At 40.5% G+C, this 20,480-nt stretch overlaps 2 protein-coding genes across 2 annotated transcripts; one reads left to right on the top strand and one right to left on the bottom strand.

Annotated features, from left to right (window-relative positions):
- The first annotated feature begins 3,014 nt into the window (after positions 1-3,014).
- Positions 3,015-9,749, top strand: LOC104827818 (glutathione S-transferase). The gene is made up of 6 exons (XM_010561073.1): positions 3,015-3,118; positions 4,232-4,283; positions 4,528-4,660; positions 5,753-5,894; positions 8,438-8,569; positions 9,397-9,749. Exons 1-6 carry the CDS (start codon positions 3,032-3,034, stop codon positions 9,517-9,519), a joined length of 669 nt encoding a protein of 222 aa, XP_010559375.1. The 5' UTR covers positions 3,015-3,031; the 3' UTR covers positions 9,520-9,749.
- A 2,406-nt stretch (positions 9,750-12,155) lies between these two features.
- TMEM14A (transmembrane protein 14A) lies at positions 12,156-19,872 on the bottom strand. The gene is made up of 5 exons (XM_010561072.1): positions 19,843-19,872; positions 19,374-19,459; positions 17,507-17,608; positions 13,572-13,659; positions 12,156-12,565 (listed from the first exon to the last, which is right to left on the bottom strand). Exons 2-5 carry the CDS (start codon positions 19,447-19,449, stop codon positions 12,526-12,528), a joined length of 306 nt encoding a protein of 101 aa, XP_010559374.1. The 5' UTR covers positions 19,450-19,459; positions 19,843-19,872; the 3' UTR covers positions 12,156-12,525.
- Positions 19,873-20,480: the final 608 nt, after the last annotated feature.

The following is a 20,480-nucleotide window of genomic DNA, read 5'->3' as shown; positions in this document are numbered from 1 at the left end:
CTGCGGGGGATGGGGGTGGGCAGCCGGGACCCCTGCCGGGAGGGAGAAAGGCGAAGGTGCGTGGCAGAGCGGTGTTTACTTCGGGAACACGCTGGAGCGTTTGTTTGTTTGTCCGGGGTCGCTCCCCACAGGGACCCGCGCCGGGCGGGCTGGGCCTGCGGAGAGGGAATTCGGGCCTGGCTCTGGGGAGGGTCAGCAGGGAACCCGACGAGGAATTGCTGTTTGGAGTTTCAGGGTTTTGAAATCTCCGGGGGGGTTATTTGCCTTTCACCTCGTTCAAACGCTCCTCCTAGCTCAGGGGGTGGAAGGAGAGCTTTTTGAATCCAGACCTGGCCCGAGTCCCAGTGGAAACCGCACGCTGGTGAGCAGTTTACAGTCTTAAGACCGTCTGGAGACTGAGCCGGGCTCAGTGGCGCACAGGGCCTGTGCCGTAAGGTCATTCTGCTTGAGCAGCCCCCTGCGAGCTGTGCTCGAGGAACAGAGCGTTGCAGAGAACTGTCTTGGGGTCCACATCCAATTAGGAAGAAAGTTTAAGATCTTGCAGTGGATTACGCGCTTGCTGTTAAATTCACTTACTTGTTTCTCGCTGGAAGGCTGGTGCCTGAATTGTTTTGGACAAAACAGTGTAATTTTTTAATACAGCAGTCACAGCGGCAGCCGTCACTGTGACAACTGCTTGGCTGAGGTCCAAGGAAGGTCCGATGTACTAGAACATCAAGAAAGTTTGTGATTTCTTTTCAGGTCCGTTATTGCTATTAAAGAAAGATAATTTGCCAACTTTGCTACTCTTTCCTATCTCACTGCTTTACAAAGGGGTATTCATTGCAGAGCAGTAACAGAGTCACCAGACTACTTCGCAGCCCTCTGTAAGCATTCAGCCTAAACCCCAAAGTCAGTCCTTAAGCAGTGCAGTTCCAGGAAAGTGTAAGCATTTTCTTAACTGCACAAAAAGCCTCAACCCTTGGCCAATCCCCACAAGGAACTGTGATGAACAAGTACAGGTTATATTGATACCTGGACTTTTTTCCACTGGCACTTGCTCCGCTCCTCAGCTTTCCCAGCTGTTTGGAGTGGAGCACTGAGCTGACACTGGCAAGCAGGGCTCTGGCTGGGCTGGTTTTTATCAACGCTACCTCTGCTTCAGGGAGAAGTCAGGGAAGTTTGCTCTTTCTGCTTATGCTAGCCTCTCTTTGCAGTGTGTTTCCCAGCCTTGGTCCCACGTGCTGGAGGTTAGAGTACTTGTCCAGTCTGTGAGGGCCCGAGTGCGGTTCTCCACTCTGATGGAGTGGAGTCGAGACTGTCACCTGCTTCCTGAGTGCCAGGGAATGAAGTGGGTTTGAAGTGTGGAAGGTTGAGAGCTCTTTCGCTTGGTGTAGTGTAACTCACACACTTAAGGGAACTAGAAATGGAGCGTAGGTCATGGTCTTCTGTGTGTAGGGCCTGGTAAGGTAGCTGTGATGAGGCACTTCTCTAAATGCCTTGTTTATGTGCCCTGTTGCTGTTCAGGTATTAGGAATCTAGCTAGGCATCCAGCAGCTCTAGACTAGATGCCAGCTCTAAACTGTCAAGACATAATCAAGCCTTTATTAACAAGTACATGTTTATGTATCAGGAGAACTTTGTTGCAAGAGACTGAGGTGTCTGGGGATATAGGCATTGCCAGGGCTAGGTGGAAGCTAAGCAGCGGTTTCGAAGACCTGTATTTTGGACTGCGGCACCAGGTTTCTCCTGTGACTCCAGCCCCTAGTAGAGTAATGGCTGTTTGCTACAGGGCCTATTGAAGATACCACCCAATACAAAGGACTTCAGTGAAGAAGGCCAGGGATGTGGTCTCCTCTCTCACTGTTGTACTGTTTGTGCCTCTTCATTGATGCTTTTGGGATTATGGCCAAAGTTTCTACTTTGTGACTCAGTTACGTACTGTGAAGTCTGTGCAAGAATAAATAAGCCTGCCTGTTAACAGATAAAACCTTGGCTTAATGATGAAACACTCTCTTAGTCTGTGACTGTCTTCTTGTTAAATCTGCTTCATTCTTCTGGGACCTATTAGTGATAAGAGTACAGTGTTAGCTTTGTTTCCAGCACCAGGCAAGCTCACATCAGCTGCTGAGTTCATACTATGGCATGTGACTGCACTTGTTAGTGAGATTTGAAGAACAAAGTGTTTCATCCCAGTGCCACCATCTGATGGGCTGACTTCAGCCCCCTGCTGCTGGGGGCACTGACCAGGCCTTACCTGCCCAACAGGTTACGGTCTCGTTTGTTTGGTTTTGATTTTAAAGTTAAGTTTTCAGAGCCAGTAAGATATAAATCCCTGTTACAGTTTAACTGTTGTTTGTAAAATTGGAATGGGTCTTGAAGTCGGTCTGCATTCTCTATAATGGATATATTGTGATTTGGCTAATGGTCAAAACAGAACTAGCTAAATATGGAAGTCAGCAGGCCTGGTGAAATATATGCAGGGATATATATTGCTGTTATAAGCTCGTATTTGTAAAGGCACAGTAGCATGGGGCTCTGAAATGTCATAGTAAGAGAGGTGAAGATAATGCTGGTGTCTCTGGGTTGGTGGTCTTGAGAAGGAACTCATTTGACATAGTACATTTTCAAGTCTGGTATGACATGGATGCTGTCACAAAACCTGACACCTACTGAAGAGATTGCATCACTACTAGGTTGAAAATGTATTTATTCAGGAATACCCTACAATTCTGTTTTGGTTGTAAAACTCATGGGCTCTAATATTTTTAAAGATATGTACTTGATTTAGTAGATGCTTATTACATTCTGTCGTGATTCTTTTTTCAAATTGCTGCATATTCTCCTGGTAGTGTGTACTTTTTTTTTCACTAATCCACAGGAAACGTGGTTGCATCAAGCCCAAGTATTTAGGTCTTGATTGCCCTTCTACTTTCACATTCATCCAACTGTTTTTAGTAGTTTGGAGTGGAACATTTTAAATGCTAAGTTAAAACATGCTTCCTGTAAGATCATCTTCTTGAATTTATCAGGAAACAAGAACGCTGAAATCATGTCGGGGAAACCTAAGCTGCACTATACAAATGGAAGGGGGAAGATGGAGTCGATTCGATGGCTGTTAGCAGCAGCCGGGGTTGAGGTTTGTATCTTTTTTTTTTTTTAATAAGGCGATCAGATTAATCTGTGATTAAAATAAGTGTTCTTGGGAAAGGTTTCCCAAATACATCTGTGCTTAGAGATATGCACAACATCAAATGTTGTGATGCAGAATACTTAGATTCAGTGATGCACTCTCTTATGTTGTATTTATTTGTATTCCTTGAGCAACAGTTGCCCAGTAAAATGATTTTAACATACAAAGAGAATTGTTAAGTGTTGTTTTTGAAACTTACTTTAAGCTGAGGAGATCTTAAATTGTTGCTACAGACCAAAACTGTGTATCTCTGGCTTTTTCTGAATGCTCATTACTTCTCTGTGTCTCATGATTGTTCTCCACTGAAAGACCATGCATACCACATGAAAAACTTAGAACGTTATCTCCAGACAAAGTGCTTTTCATTCTTTTGGTCAGGACCCGAGTAGGATAAATCAGCAAAGTTGCCCTGAAGGCAGTGAGGGAGCTATCTAGATTCACATCAGGTGAAAACCATCCTAAGGCATCTTAATTTCTACATGCAGTTTTTGCTTGAATACGGTACTTTGAAACTGTTTTCTCAGAAACTGTTTATATTGCATTGGAAATAAAAGGCTTTTTTAACAGTGCTCACTTGTGAATGTTGCTGACAGAGAAGCTGCAGAGCACGAGTGCTGAGGAAACAAAGATCTTGCCCTCATTCAAATGTCCTTCTCATTTAAAAAAAAAAAAAAAAAAGCCAGCAGGGGGAAAGAGGGAGATAAATGCTGCGTAACAGAGGCATAACTTACTAAAAATTTCTCAATATTTCACGTGGCATCAGCTGCTTTTAAGTGAACAATGTGGTGTCTGGTAACTGTGCAGGCAAGTAGACTGGTCTTTATAATAAAGGAAGCTGGTTTTGAAGTGTAAAGCATTGTACATTATTGTGGGGCTGGGGACACTATAGTCCTGGGTTATTTGCTGGAGCAGAGATGAAGAATAGGGGGTAGGGAGTCAACACAATCATAAGAAGTATGGGGATTAGTGTGGAGAGGTGGAGTCTAACTTCCAGACTCCCTTCCACTTCCTCATTGCCTTTGCAGTGACACAGCATTGTTTTCTATCTTTGCTTTTCAGTTTGAGGAGGAATTCATAGAAACGAAGGAAGACCTAGAAAAATTACGCAATGGTGAGTCTGTAAACTGCACCCTAAACATAAATTCACACCAGTATAACAATGGGACAACAGGTGACATTTTTGTAAGACCTCCAATACGATGTGACCTGTAAAGAGAAGATTTGAGAGACCTTCTTGCTTGTGAATGCTTTTGTCCCTCAGAATTGGAAATGTCTTGATGTGTTACCAGGTCTCTTTCTCAGATTCAGTGTAGTACTGCAGCAGTCTGAGTAGTTTGCTGCTTTTTCTTCCTTAGATGGAGTCCTCATGTTCCAGCAAGTACCCATGGTGGAGATCGATGGGATGAAGATGGTGCAGACTAGAGCCATCCTCAGCTACATAGCAGCAAAGTACAACCTCTATGGAAAAGACCTGAAGGAGAGAGCCTGGTACAGTAACAGTGCATACTGTCCTTACTAATACTCTTCCATCATTTTTAATATTTATGAGAAGAATATTGCTGTGCAATATCTGCATGTAAAGGTGCATATACATCTGCCAGTGCTTTGTCTCCTTAGATCCAGGGATTGGGTGAATGGACTTTGTGATTGATAAATGATTGTTAATATGGCCCCCTTCAGGCTCATTTGATTTCACAGAGGCCAGAAGTGCATTAAGTTTCTGGGCAACTGCAGGACCTTAATACAATAATAAAGGCTAAGTATGCCTTTTTTTTTCCTCTTTAAACAGGAAAACAGTAGGAAAAACTACAGCTGCCTGAAAAAAAAGAAGTGTCTTTAAGTGTTCTAATTTCCTTTTTTCAAAATGTAAAGAATCTTCCATAGCTGATTTAAAAAAATACATGTTCAGTGGCTTAACGCTACTGAAAGTTAAACCAATATTTTCCTAATATTACTTTACTATGTAAGCTGTGAATACTTTCCATTGTCATAATTAAAGGGCTAATGCAAAAGCAAAGATCCTTGTTTATTCTTTCTTTAAAAAAAAAAAAAAAAAAAGTCATGCAAAAGTTCAGTTAAGTCCTTAACCTAACTGACTACCACTTACTGTAAAGGGTTTATTCTGTGATAATGGAGGGGCAACTCTGGAGATTTTGGGGATTATTATGGACTGGTGTGTCTGAACTGGTAATTGGCAGCCACTTGTTGTCAGGATCCTTTCATGATTAGACCTCAAAACTTTTGTTTTTTCTCTAGCGTGGCTTGTATATGTGGTCTTTTCTCCCACAGCATAGATTAATAGGTTATCAGTGGAAAACAGTGTGAACTCCACTTTCAATACATTAGTTGCAGATTGTTATATACCTTCCTTGTTGCAGACACTGTGAGCCTGTTTATAACCTGTGCTTTGAAAAAAACTGACCTGGAATCAAAGTGGAAGAACAAGAAAACAAACTAGTGTCTTATGTTACATTCACTAATAAGCATTTTACTCAGTGATCACTTCAGCATTGTATTTCAGGAAAATAACCAAAATGGAATATTCAAATGATAAATGTGGAATAAAAATGTTTGTTTCAGGATTGATATGTACGTGGAGGGAACAACAGACCTGATGGGAATGATCATGTATCTGCCTTTTCAGCCAGCTGACACAAAAGAAAAGAATCTTGCCTTAATCATTGAACGAGCTACAACCAGGTACTTTCCTGTTTATGAAAAGGTAAGTGATAAATCAACAGTAGTCCACAAAGACAGTAAAGTGGTACAGGTTCCCCCGCACTCCACTCCACTGGCCCCACGCACCTACTTTCCAGAAGGCAAGTTACAGTACAACTCTGGAACTGTTTGATGGAGCCAGCATTCAGCAAAGTGAAAAGAGGGCCACAAAATAATATTCAGCTGGTTTCAGTACTGAGTATCTTTGCTGTTTTCTTTAAAAGGACTCCTCAAAGAACAGATCCTACTTTTTAAACCTAGCTTAGTGGCTGATAACTCCTAGCATTTTGCATAAATGCACCATTTAAATACCTGTGCCAGCCTTCAGAACTTATTGCCTGGAAGTCTATATACTCTTGCTGTTCAAAGTTAAATATGCTTTATAATTAAGGACCTAATTCTGTGATCTTTCTCAAACCCATTGCTTAAATACATTCTACTTACAGACTATTACTGTCTTTTAATGAATCACTATTTGGGCATCCTTAGGTGTGCACAAAGAGGCTCTGCAAACAGGATGTATCTAGCTTAAAAGCATAAAGCAATCATTTACTGGCTAGCATGCAGTAAAGAGTTAGCCTCTAATGAGCTACAAGGTAAAGCTTTGGTATGCTTGCCACCCCCATAGAGCACATGAAGAGTCTTTCTTGGCTAGGCAAGAGTTGGTTAAGAGGGGACAAGTTGTTCTTTGCTTCTCCCTGGAACATAGCCTGGATGTTACTGAGTTGCCATTTTCTATGAACTTGCTGTTTGTTCTGTTCTGGTTTTCCCTTTAGGATTTTTTTTTTTTTGGTGTTAACATTCTCCTGTTTGAATTGAGCCAGCCGTGATCCTCATCTCACTATCCTACTTCTGTTTGTAACTTTACCTTTTGTACCTTGTATGATTGTACTATACAGACTTTCTCACAGTGCTTTTTCAGAGCGTAGCAGTCTCCTCGGAAGTCTGTGCCAAGGGTACAAAGCTGTCTTGTTCCAGAGCCGAGCAGGGTTTCTAGCTTGAATCCTTGGTTCACAGGCAGCTGAAGTCCATTCAAAAAATACAGGACTTTATGCAATTTCATGTCCCTCTTTGTGAGAGCCTTAAATTGCAGAAGCAAAACGCACAGAGGCTGCCCTGTGAAAAAAAAAAATTGCACATAAACAACATAAGCCAGCACTCCTTTAATCAGAGTTCATATAGATCCACTGCCATACCAATGGAAGGCTGTGCTGAGATTGATTGATTGCACACATTAATCTTTCAAAGATTTGAAGTCTGATAACAGAAGTGTTTCAGTTGTTATAATAATAAAAAAGCAAACTCAGACACTAATATTCTCTGAACTTGTGTCTAGGTGGCATAAACTACTGTTATGATATGTTTTAGTGTGTATGCTCACTGGAGAAGTCCTTAAAATAATCCTTGTTCACTTATGGTAAAGACACAGGTAAACTTTTCCATGATTTTTAGCCTAGTTAATTTTTTTAGAATGATTACTAATTTTCCTTCTGTAGCAGCTGTTTAAGTTGTCCATTGGTTCAGCTTAGCAGACTTTGCAGTCCACGTGTTATGCAATCCTGACAGAAAATACCCCTAGCTACAAGTGTTCTCTTTAAACACATGAGTGTTCACTTTAAACACTCAGGAACCAGATAGAGTGGCAAAAGGTAATATAAAACACTGCAGGCAATCTGGTTCTCATGCTCTGTTGGGGAGTTTCCATATGGCTGTGATAGACAAGCTGTGGTGGACTTTGCTAGAGCAGTATAGGAAGTAACTACATGAAGGTGTCAGCTTTGCCTCTGTCAGGGGTTACTGCCTCTTCTGTAGTAAAATAGATGGGACTGGAGAAGGAATCAGCTTCCAAAGTTACAGACTGATGTCCTGGTTTCAGTGCACATTTGTTAGTTAAGTGTAGCATTAGAGTAGATTAGGCACAGACATGTTTCCTTCTCTTGTTCCTGCTATGAGGGTGATAGTCTTCAGGAAGAAGGCAGGCTGGAGAGCTGGTAACTACTCTGAACCCGTGCTGCAACATTCACCGCAACTTGTCTATTACAACTACTATTAGCTTTGGCAGGCTATGATTCTTCCATCAGCCGTTTGCCATGAAAGAATCCTTCTGTACAGGAAGAAGGGTGGAAAGGCCGTGTTCCTTCATACCTGACCTATTTCAAACTATAATCAGCAATCTCAAATTTTGCTGGAAGATCTGGGAATTCACTTGACTTTTTTTAAAAAAATCAAAGCATGCTACAGGTAAACTGTCCTGACTACCTCTTCCAATGACTTTAGTCCTATTTATTTTGTATGATTTAAGTCTTTCTTGTGGTACTGGACTTGCTACAGCAACCTGGTGCAGTAGGGCAGAGTGCGTGATAGGTCATGCATACTGAAACATGAGTTCTGATTTAATTTTTTGTCATATCTATCACTTTCTAACTTTATGGGTTCTTGCATGGATTTGCTCTGCTGTGTGTTTTTGTAGAAATCTGTCTGTAATGAAATATCTAGGTAAAATCGTTACATCCTGTGTGACTTTTTTTATTTGTTCGTGTTTTGTAGGCCTTAAAAGACCATGGACATGATTATCTTGTTGGCAACAAATTAAGCTGGGCAGATATCCATCTGCTGGAAGCCATTTTAATGGCAGAAGAATGTAAGCCTGATATATTGTCTGCATTCCCTCTGCTACAGGTTAGTAATCATCTGATCTCAATGTGGAATGTAACATAAGAATTTCACTGCCCAGTTTTAAAACCTAATTGATGTTTAAATCTTTTGAGCCATTGTACTACACTACTGACAGTTCTCTGGTCTATTTCTGTTGATTATAACCACCTGAACACAGGCATACTGCCTTGCTCTCAGAGCTGCTGGGTGCTCACTTTTCTCCAGCCTTACTTTTCCCAGCTGTTCTCAGCTGGCAGGAATTCACCAGTTTGGTCCTGTAACTGCTACTTCTATGTCTTCAAACACCACAGTAAGCATCAGGAGGGGAAGTCTGCAGCCTGTTGTGTCTGCAGTTCCTGTCCTTTTATTTTTGCTAGCAAACTTATATTTTGAAGTTTCTAATGTCTTGTCTTCCATGGTGCTTTGCACTGAGGTGTTCCTGTCCTTGCCTCTTTTTTTGCCAAAATACATCTGCGTGATTTGGATTGAGGCTGTGGTTTTTGCTTTTTTCTTTCCTTTTTTCTTCCACCTTTACTAGATGAATCTGAACTCTTTAATTTCTCCCATCCCCATCTGGGAAACTAAGGTAAACTTTATAGCACCAGCATTGCAGATCAGAATATTCACACCTGGATTTTCCAAGAAGACTAGGTGTTGTAGGTGTATTTTTGCTTTTTTTTGTTTTTTAAGTGGAAAATGCCAAGTGCTGAGCTGGCTATAAGGACCTATGACCTCTCTCTGTTTAATAAGTATGTCTGAGAAGTAAAAATCCAAGTCACCTGATTTTTAAGCTGTAACAGATGGAATCATAATTTCCTTATTTTCATTGGCTTTACTGCTGCTTCTTACAGGCTTTTAAAGGAAGAACAAGCAACATTCCAACAATCAAAAAATTCTTGCAGCCTGGCAGCCAGAGGAAGCCACCAACAGATGAGAAGTTTGTTGCCATTGTGAGGAAAATATTCAATATCTAGTTATGAGGCTGTGGAAGATAACACAACTGTAGTATATTACCAGAGCTGTGCCTTATAAGTGTAAACTGCATAGATATATTCTGTAGCTTGTATCCTATAGCCAGTCACATGATAATCGTTGAAACAGAATACACTTTTACATTAGAGTAAAAGGCTAATTTGGACCTGTGAAGTCCAGAAAGTGGTATTTCATGGAGCAGTTGTTACATGAAATAAAATATGCTGATACTTTTGTGTTTGTTTAATTACAGTACATGCCTGGTAGGGTAAAATGTTTCAGCTGTAGCTTCCAGAGTACTGTAGAAAGCCTCCCCCCTCCCCCCCCTTATAAACTGCAGGAGAGAAGAGCCACTCCATAAAAATGGGGAAATCATTTAAATTCAGGCCTAGAATCTTTGGGTTTGCAGTCTCGGTGGTCTTCTAGATCAAAGTTCACTGTTCCCCTGCTCTATTTCACTGCTGTCTCTGTACTTTCAGAGCTGCAGTTTAATAAATAAATAAAAATATTAAAACTCATGATCCTCGTAAGTTTATGGGCAAAAGTAAGAAACTTGGTTAAACCCCACACCGATCTCTTAGAAGCGAGTTTGTTCACTAAAGGTCAAATTACTTGTGTTTAATTAGCCTGATGTGGTTTTCATCCACTGAAAGAACCTATTCCCTTGCTCTTTTGGTGCTTGGCTAGATGGCCACAGTGAGGAAAATGCCACTTGACTGTTTTTTTGTAAGGTTTTACCTTCTCCAGTCACTTCCCAAGTAGTTGTAAAGAGAACTGCACTGGCTGCTTGCATTTTCAGTAAGAGTTAAGTTTTATCTCAACAGTACTTAAAGCATTTACTACTATTTCAGATTCTTTACCCTAATTTCATGGGAACCATCACTGTTCCCTTTAAGAACAGTGCCATAAACTATTCTTCTTCCTTGCAGTTAGCTGTTTTTTTCAGTAGGACTTGAACTGGTTAGGCAGAGAAGATGGTCAAGCCAGTGTATATACAGAATTGCTGCCCAGCAAAGTTAACTCCTTTTCCGACTTGTGCATAAGAAGAGCCACATGATGCATCTCAGAGGTACAAACTGGAAATGCCCTGATCACCTAGGCACTGCCCACATGTGGTCCTAAGAGGTTTACATTAAAATTACCTAGGTAGCTGGAAGCAGTAGTTTGCCAAGTTCCATTGAGCTATACCTCTGTTCCAAGTAAGTGCTACGATTGCTGAGCCATCACAGAGACTGGCACAGGACATCACCTTTGCATTTTGTGAGTCCGCAGTCCCATAGGGCTATGTTGGACTTGCTGAGAACACTGCTTGTTTGGCCTGCTGAGGAACTTCTGCCAAAGCTGCTGGATTACAGTTGGGCTTGGAGGTCACCCCACCCCCATGGGTAATTCAGAGAATGCACAGAAGGCTCAACTCTGGACGTGCTCAAAAATACAACATCTTACTGCATTTAGGATCTGGGGTAGCAGCAACTGCAGGATGGCTTCTGCACTTCAGCATGAGGTTGCGTAAACTTTTCATTGGAGCTTAATCTAAGGCAGGATGCACCTTGTCTACAGTACAAATATCCAAACTGGCGTTGGGCACCCAAGGCTGTTATGGTACGTGGCAGTTCCAATTCCTCTGATGTGCCCTGAAGTTCTACTTCAGGATGAAAGGAACCACGTGTCCAGCTGTCATCCCAATCTGAAATCTGTAACATACCAGCTCAATCACCTGTAAGCCTGGCAACACCTGGAGGTGACTGATGCCAACATTTGTTAGCAAAAGATTCCAGAGCTGGAGGCTGTGGTTTAGTGGATGGGGTGGGAGGGTTTTTTGCCTTTTGTTTTTGTTTGTTTTGGTCAGTTGTGCCTTAGACATCTGAACTGCTCACAACACCTTGTCACCACCTAAGCCCCTGCCAAGAGTAATAAGCTTGGTATTCCACTGACAGATTTGCACAGCACTGAGATCTGATATTTGATAGCCTTTATAAGCAAGCCCTGTATGAAAAAAATTAAAAGAAGAAAAATTTCTCTTTGTCTTCAACAGTGCACTCACCCATACTGTTTCCTAATGATCTGGCTGCACAGTCTTGTGCACGAGAAGAGTCTTAGCCAAGCTTTGAGACTGAGGGAGTATTTTCTCTGCAAACCAAAGCAACTTCAACCCCTGAATAGTTTATGCCTGAATAGTCTCCTTTGCTTATGAGGAGGACTTCAGCAAGATAATCTGTGTGAGTCCACAACACCAAACCTGTTAAGAGAGTATTGAGACTGAGTTTAGAACCTGTTTGTGCAAGACGGTGAACCTTCCTCAGCTGTGGTTCATGGCAGTGGGAATTTACAGCATGGCACATGTTTTAAACCAGTACTAAGTACAAAGCAGAGGACCAGACTCTTCCATTGACAAAATGGCTCACTAGTCTGCATAAAAAAACTGAGCAGTTTTGAACATTTTACATTTTATTTGAACACTGATACCAGTTTTTACATTTAGAACCAGTGGAACAAGAACATATGTTTGAAAGGAAGGTGGGTTTTCTAGTGCAACAGAGTACAGGCCCGCACCTTTAATGGTTAGTAATTGTCAATATGATTAGAATCAATTACTTAATCTCAGAAGCTACAAAATTATGATTCAATATAATCTACCTTTTAGCATAAACATGTATTTATATATATTCTTCTCTCAGAGATACAGCGCAAGACTAACTCAATTTCTTGGGGCGCTCAGCACCCCTGAAACAGATCAAACTTACAGAGAAAGATCCCTTGAGTTAACAGACTGCTTAAACAAAGTAGATCAAAATATATCATCCACAAAACGCTTTAGTTTAGTTTAAAAAAAAAAGCTTGCAAAATATCAGCATATATCAATAATCAAATAACAGGTACAGATCTTTTACAGGAAAGATAAATGCAATGTAAGACGTGTTCAAACTTGTCTTTCAAGTATGGAGAGCTTGCCTGTTTGTTCGGTGGGCATGGCAGTCATACTTTGGTTCTTAAGTTGCTAAATTCTCCTACAGCAGCATAAAAACAAGCCTCAAAATCATCAAAAGGCTGCAAAAAAACCCAGAACAAAACCCATAAATATGGTTGTGCATGAACAAAACCAGTGAAAGTCATCATTAAATAACAGCGCATTCATAAATACCTGATACTAGAGCCTCTAGTAAGCAATCTTAAAATGTCTAAATCTACAGCCTCAGTGTCTGTTAAACCACACAGTCCACCTAGGCTTGAAAAGTGATCCAGAATGGAAAATAACATTTTCCAGCTTAAGTCCTGATTCTTAAACTTTGCATCTTGACAATTTGCATCTGATTTTTTTCTTCCCTATATGTAACTGGAGTAAAACAGTTAATGGTGTTATATTAAATCTGGTAACAACAAAGCAACAGTTATTCCTTCAGAAGATGTGAGATTTTCACTTACAGTTGAAAAATGTTTTGAGTTACAGACTCACTGGGGAAAAAAAATAATTTCAATTTACTCCATAATTTAATTCCAAAATATAAAGTACAGAAAATTATGTTTTCTAGAATGACAAAACAAGTAGCGGCAATAAAGCAGTCAGAATGGTTAGAAACATCATAATCTGCAGTAATACTGACCAAAGTTTTTAGGTCAGGTCAAAAATGTCCTAGTTTTCTAAGATGCTGTGCTTCCAGTAGTTTTGAATGCAGCACTTCTAAACCAAAGTGTTGGTGTTTTTTAAGATGACTGTGTTGTATGAAATTAGATGACTAATTTTATGCATGTGTTTGAAAACACTGAGGCTTACCTCAGGTTCTTCCAACAGCCTTATCAATATGCATTAATATTTAATTGCAGATCTCTCCTTTCTGTGCTGAGAAAGTCAGTCCATTATCAGATGTATCCGCCTAGTGAGATGAAAAAGCTGTTCACTGGAAACAGGACTGTGACCTCCAAACTAATTTCACTTAAACCATACAGTTGCTGGATGATAGTAACTTCCACTGATACTGGCTTGAATCAGATGTCAAACGGCAACTATTTGAAAATCAGTGAAATCTTTACATTAAGATCCTCAATATATGTTTACCTCAGGCATGCTACTAGTCCGGCTGGCATTAATTTCTTGGACCTCTTGAACCTCATTCCCATTATAATGGTCAAAAGAAAAGCTGAAACTGTAAAAGACAATTCAACATATTTATGTTCTCACTTCTCCCAGTGGACCATTCAGGAACATGGAAAGTTATCAAAGATCATTGCTATTTTTGCTATGACTTGTAATTTAATAAAACATTAGATCAGAGATAGGGTCTATAAAAACACCCTTGCTCTTCCAAAATACACTGCTATGATTTCTTTCAGTTACAAGTAAGGTTTCCACATGCATCAGAGTGCTAAATCCTATTCCACAGATACTAAGTAAGTTTGTCAGACAGTGAATTCTACTCCCCCATATCTACATTCATGGTGATACAAATAAAGTAGGAAGAATCTTCACTGTAACAGTAACATATATTCTGAATTACAGGAATAGTCTCATAAATCCCACCACCCAGATGTTTTCTAACTATTCAAGGGGCTAGAGCACTCAACTTTATCTGTTTTCTTTTGAGAACACTAGGTCTTTATTTGCTGAGCCTTAAAAACCAGATTGGAAGGTTTGCCACTTGCTTTTGCTACAGAATATGGCTATCAACATCTCCTTCATCATAACCACAAGTTCCCTTGCTTCCTTTTGCTACAAAGGAACCATCCTTGTCTGTGACAAGAAGTGGGCGGCCCAAGAGGGCAACAAATGCAGAGCAAGCAGCAGAGAATAAACATCATGAAAGGAATTGCATCTTCTTCCTGGAACAGTTTTACCTAAAAATGGAGGTAGCAATGAACTCATCAGGCACGGGGATTTCATATCGAACTATGGCTGCAGAGTGCTACATAAATAAGAAGACTGATGAGAATACATAAAACTGCAAAGACAGCTAGCGTCATTAAAAAACTGTCCCCTGAAACGCTTCCTAGAAGTGGGCAGAGAGGCAGGACTTCTCATGGGCAGCTGTGCTTTATCAGTCTTGCAGCCAGAGTAATGGCAGTTACACAAATCTCTTCCCTTTTTTATGGAGCAGTTAAACCATCTGGCTAATTCTCTTCAAACTCCACTGTCTACTCCTGTGGATAGTCCTGTGCTCACAGGTGTCAAGAATTAGTTTTAAACTCACTCCAGCATTATAAAACAAGCTCTGACAGTTATAAGCATCTTACAAAACTCTACCAGCTATGCATGTGCACTCATTAAAGATACCCTGCAAAAAAAAAAAAAAAAAAAAAAACCCCCATTATCCATTGCTCTTATTTTCTAGTCTCATAGACTTGATCCTCTCAAGAATGTCTGAAGAGTGGGCTATCCCACAGTATGTGTCTTGCCAGAGCCCTGAGTGTATTTACAGTTAAGTACAAGCTACAAAGCATGTTCACTCTATAATGTTGTTCTTTCCATTTACTAGTATCTGGCTTTTCACATGTGCCAGTGAGTTTTTAAGATGTTCAACTTTTAGACCCGATTTTCAAAAGTGCTAGATATTCACAGTTTCACCTTAAATCAGCCAAAGAAATTCAATAAATGAAGCCAAATTTAATTCAGTAAATCAGATTCAGATCAGAAATTCAATAAATCAGGTGCATTGACTTGCACTTTGAATAACACAAACTGTTGCACACTGAAGTCTGAATTCCTACGCCTACTCCAAACACATAAAATTTTATTAAAGTGTTCAAGAAAGCACAGAGTTAATTTCAGGGGGAGTGGGAAAATGCCTGAAAGAATAATTTATTAAACAACTAAGAAAATTTGCCTGGAGTATCTGTATGCTACGTACTCTTTGCATGTAGGACAAGTTACAAGAACCCTACTATCAAGGTCTTGTACTAAAACATTACCTACATTATTGTAGGAGACTCTTGCATAGGTGACAAATACTATAGATAATTATGGGTTTGGAGGGGGATTTTTTTTATTTTTTATTGAATCTCCTAGCCTTTTAAAGGTTTGGGTACTTGCTTCATTTTACGTTGCAATTTACTCTACTGGTTTCTAAGTTCAGAGCGGTCACTTTCTTCCATGCCCTTAATTTCCTTCTTTCATTTGTGCTCTAGTTGCTTTTGGCACTCCAGGAGGTTAGGCCTAAGTGAAAACATTCTGATTTTCTACAAAAGCAATACACCTTTATTTCAGAAAGCCCTTATTATTCTGAAAATAGCAGATACAGTAGCCACCAACAATTTTTAAGGTGTGGACCTGTATATGTTTCCAAGTGTGTCTAATTCTCCCTTCCTCTGAAGTCTTTGTACTGAGTTCTTTATTCATTTGAGATACCTACGTATATAGAAGCCAGAAGACACCCTTTTCCAGAATGAGATACATCAGCCTGGAAGAGATTAAAACCAGTCTGAATGGTTGCCCCGGCAGAGTACTTTGTTTCAATACTTCCTAACTCACTTCAGGCAAAAATTACCACAGTTAGTTCAGACCACCTTCTTTGTTTCATTCAGTGCAGGTGGACCTTGAAGAGGCCACCCATTCATAGCCAAGGTTAAATATATGTTTATATTTTAAGCAATTAAAACATTACTTTGTAAACATTCTAAACTAAGACTGCTTTGAAAAGTCTTTGTTCCTTTTACTCCACGTAATAAGAACTTTCCAAAGAAGGTGTAGTGAACTCTCTCTCATCTGTATCGCTATAATGTCTATTAAATCAGTAATATATGTTTCTCCAGTTGAGAGAAAGTCCTCACCTGCCTGAAATGCACAACACTGACAATATTTTAGTTTATCTGACATTCACAAGCAGATTAGCGGAAATTTTGTATTAGTCCTTTCAAACCCAGCGAACTGGGAAACAGGCAACATTTAGTAAGTTTTAATTAGTCTTCTCTTCCACAAATTCTGTATCCAAATCAGTGATTTAATTGGCCCATAAAAGTACGATACCAAATGCTACTTACTTAAAAGCACCTCATGCTGAATGATTACAAATTTACATGTATGTTAAGGCTATGTCTTCATTCCAAAAAAAGGTTTGGTTTTGTTTTTAACAGCGGGATAACTTAATCTGAGCAAGGTCATGGTGGCAAAACAGAAATATCCCATTTCAGGCCATCTAGGAGCAGATCAGGTATGTCATTACCACCTTTACTAAAGAACTCAGTTGGTGGGAACATACTTTGCTAACAATGCTATTCAACATTTTTCTGAAATGGAAATTTTTACAACTGTGGCTCATGTAAAGCACAAAGCCAGCACGAACAGTATACCATAAATTCTAAGTTCAGAAAAAGTGATTGTGTACTCACATTATCTGGAAAAAATGTATTTTAAATGCATTTCTGCATGTGAAACCACTGCCTAAGACACCTTTGCTAAAACCACGAGTGAGACAAGCTCCCAATAGCTCTTACCGCAAATCAGTTGTGATGTCCCCCTTAAGAGACTGTAGTCCCTTGCCTCCCTGAGGGTTTCATGGCAAACTAGCTAACGGGACAATTTTTGCATAGTTTGTATCCTGTCTCTTAGCAGCAAAGGAAAAAACACCAAGTCAAACTATTTTTTTCATTGGGAGCCGAGGATACATTACATTATGCAAGACTGGATCCCACACCTACTTTACTTCTCAAATTACATTCTAATCTGTAGCGCTAATGATTTTATTCCAGTACTCTCCCATGTTTCTCAGCTGGATTTCACAATACTTGCAATGTTAGGTAACCATCTAATAAAAGGAGGCACTGCCAGGTGGTAACACACACCTGCTGGCTTTGTGTGAAAGATCTTACCTTGCAAATGGTTCCACAGGTAAGCTTTTTTATTTTGCAAGCTAAGTTGAAGTGTCAAACTCTAAAAACTAACATTTAAACCAAAGCAATACTCAAAATTTAACAGAAGAGAGAATTTTTAAAAAGCGGTTTCCTGAACTGCATGTGGTTTGGGTTTTTTTGTTCCTTTGATTACTGTAGTAAAACACTTACACAACGATATCTTCACATTTCTTGGATCACGTGTTACACAGTAAGCTCCATAACCAGCCACAGAACCAAAGGTGAGACCAGCAGCTAAAGAGATTTTACTACCTGCAAGAAACGATTCAAGTGTTATTTCTCAATACAATGTCTTTAAGCTCAAACTTTACACAGTAGTTCTCTCTCTACACATTATCCAAATATTTTAGAAATAGAATCAATTTTGCCACAGTGCACCTCACTTAACCAGCGTGAACAGAGAGGTAATACTTCTGTAACTGGGTCATTCTCTTGCATGGCATTAGGGGCAAAGTTGACTGAATTAGAGGGAGATGATCAGGATCTAGTAATACTTGCAATGTGGGAAAAACAATCTTTGAAGCACAAACCTAAATTTGGCTATTTTCTCTACCATACATAACTTTAGAAGCATTTTTGTAATTTATCTGGACTGTCTGTTGATTTTAACTATATCTTACAGCACTTGGGAGTCTCCAAAAATGGTAGAAAAGTGTCAATTATATATAAAGGGTAAACTGGACAACACATGTAGTCATAAGCCCTTCAGTCTGATATCAGTCCTGGACAAAGAAATGGTATCACCAACATTACATTTAATTAATAAAAAATAAAAAACAATTAGATGGCAATGAGGATGAAAATACGGCTTTTAAAAGTAACTCAACATCTTCTTTCAGTGCCATTACAAAACTGGTTTGTAAAGTCCACAGTTTCAGTAATGTACTTAGGTTTCTGAATAGGCATTAGACTCGGTAACATATGATAAAAGCATAGAATCATCACAGCAGGCACTATCTGTATTAAGTTCATCCCCAAACATTTATAATTAAAGAATTCAGACCCCCAGATGTAGTTTAGCTCCCAGGCCTGTTATATTGAGTATTTTTAATCAAGAATTTGCAAGAAAACAGAAATCATTACCAACAAAAAAAAAAATAATCTAGATTTGCCACAAGGACTGACCAACTACTAAGGAGCGAAGAGAACAAGTGAATGGGACGGTCAGCAAGTGCAGCTGGGTGCAAACAAAAAATACAGGAAGCATTTTCAGAAAGTCAGATATAAAGCCATGTGTTTAAGAGCAAAGCATGTGCACGCTACGCAGGGCAACAGTGACCCTGAATCACAAGAATCGGGATGGATAATGGCCACAGCGAAGAAGATTGATGCGCTGCTGGGACATGCACTTTGTGGGAGAGCGAAGGGGGAGCAGCCCAGAGATCCCTCCTGCCCGTCCTTGGTACCACTGCGACCTCTGCCGGGATGCTGTCCTTGGCTCGGGCAGGGCTCTGCCAGCTGGAAAGGACTACAAAAATGACTGAAATATGGAAAATGCGCTTTTTAGTACACGATAACCTGAAACCTGGCTGATTATCTTAGGGTGAAAATGCACAATTCTAACAGGATGAGATAATTAACCACCCAATCAGAATACGCAGGTAAAGCGTTTTCTTTCCAGTGTGCACCTGGAAATCTCAGAATCAAGCCTGGATGCCTCTGTAAAAAATAAGCTTTAATCAAAGATCATCTACTGTGGTCAACACAGGAATGATTAAAGGAAATGAGAAGGCCCAAAATATACTTAAGGTCAAAGATAACATGACAGCCCCTTTTGCCCTGAAAACAAACTCATCAGTTGGATTAACAGAAAAAAGTGACCACTGAAATGCTTCAATTGACCCAAGTAAATCTCATGAGACTCAGCTCCTTTATAGGAGTGCACGATAGATTTAAGATGCAGTCGTGTTCATTATAGCAAAGTTTTCATGTCTCGCATCAATTTTCTTTTTCACAAAGCATAGCGGACAGGAAACTTAAGTGCCTCATTTCCATATCCTGCTGTCCCACTATTCACCTTTACGAGTGTATCCTACAACACCTCCAACAGCCAGCAATGCAGCATATGCAAAACCAATCCAGTCAATAGCCATGGTCCCAACTCTGGAGAAGAAAACATATTGCAACTGAAGACAAGTCAGTTCCTTCCTCCTGGTAAAAAAAAAATCATTACTGAAAGTGTTCTAAATAACACCACACTCTCCTAAGTCGTGTTTGACTGCTGTGCCAAAATATTCAAAAGGCAGAGGTCTGTCTGTTGGCTATTGTATCATCTTTTCACTACCTGCTGCCCTTCCTTAGGCCTCCATATCTCGGTATACTGTATTTCCATTAGGGGAAATCGGTATTTTTGGGATGTATGTGGCATGCATTTTTCCCAGTCAAAAATAGATGTGTGCAAGCAAAAAGCTTGACACCACCCAAAGCACCAGTTTTGTTGCACTCGTGCCATATAGCTGATCTGGGCATACGCTATGGATACCTACAGGTCTTCTGAGGGCACAGCTTAGCGCTCTGCTCTTTCAACCAGACCGTGCTTGGTGTACTTCAACCGGAATGTCCCAGGCCCTGCAACACCAGGCAAAAATATGAATTTTCAGAGTCCACCCAAAGTTTCCAGACACAAACCTAGGCCATCTTCAGGAAGCTGTGCATCCAGAAGCGTTACCCTACCTCTGCCTATACCCCTTTTGTTTCACCTTTAGATTTCGATGCATTGTCCGAAGTTAGGCTTCTGTCCTCCGAAACCCACTTAAGTTACTGTTGCAGTACTGACCCCTACCTCCCCAGCTGTGCTTTGTCAGGGCACGAGCGGTGGTGGTTTGCAGCGCACAGCCCCAGCAGCGCACAGCCCCAGCAGCACTATGGCCTCCCTCCCAATCCCAGCTGGCGGGATACACCTTTCCCCTCCTTCTCCCGAAGTCTGTATTAATTAAGTGCATCCTCCTTTTCACCCGCGCGGCTGTGTCCTCGACCACCGTGTTAGAGGGGTGGCCGGAACGAGCGCACTCTCGCCATTTCGCGTCAAGCCTTTAACATCAAAGCGAGCGACTCAGAGCGAGCCCCCACCGCCCCCCCTCCAGCTGTAAACCCCTCAGGAACACAGGTGGGTTTAGGGGCCCAC

This window comes from Haliaeetus leucocephalus, unplaced genomic scaffold (genome assembly GCF_000737465.1).
Source record: "Haliaeetus leucocephalus isolate CR32 unplaced genomic scaffold, Haliaeetus_leucocephalus-4.0 Scaffold141, whole genome shotgun sequence".
Lineage (NCBI taxonomy): Eukaryota > Metazoa > Chordata > Aves > Accipitriformes > Accipitridae > Haliaeetus > Haliaeetus leucocephalus.
Note: the sequence above shows the minus strand (reverse complement) of the source record. Positions and strands in the feature narration are given on the sequence as shown.

Excerpts from the sequence above, each read along its gene's own strand:
- LOC104827818 (XM_010561073.1), top strand. The coding sequence starts at position 3,032 with ATGTCGGGGAAACCTAAGCTGCACTATACAAATGGAAGGGGGAAGATG. Across the intron at positions 4,284-4,527 it reads CCTAGAAAAATTACGCAATG|ATGGAGTCCTCATGTTCCAG; the intron begins GTGAGTCTGTAA and ends TTTCTTCCTTAG. Across the intron at positions 8,570-9,396 it reads CTGCATTCCCTCTGCTACAG|GCTTTTAAAGGAAGAACAAG; the intron begins GTTAGTAATCAT and ends TGCTTCTTACAG.
- TMEM14A (XM_010561072.1), bottom strand. The coding sequence starts at position 19,449 with ATGGCTATTGACTGGATTGGTTTTGCATATGCTGCATTGCTGGCTGTT. Across the intron at positions 17,609-19,373 it reads TGTAGGATACACTCGTAAAG|GTAGTAAAATCTCTTTAGCT; the intron begins GTGAATAGTGGG and ends CGTTTCTTGCAG. Across the intron at positions 13,660-17,506 it reads AAATGTGAAGATATCGTTGT|TTTCAGCTTTTCTTTTGACC; the intron begins GTAAGTGTTTTA and ends TGTCTTTTACAG.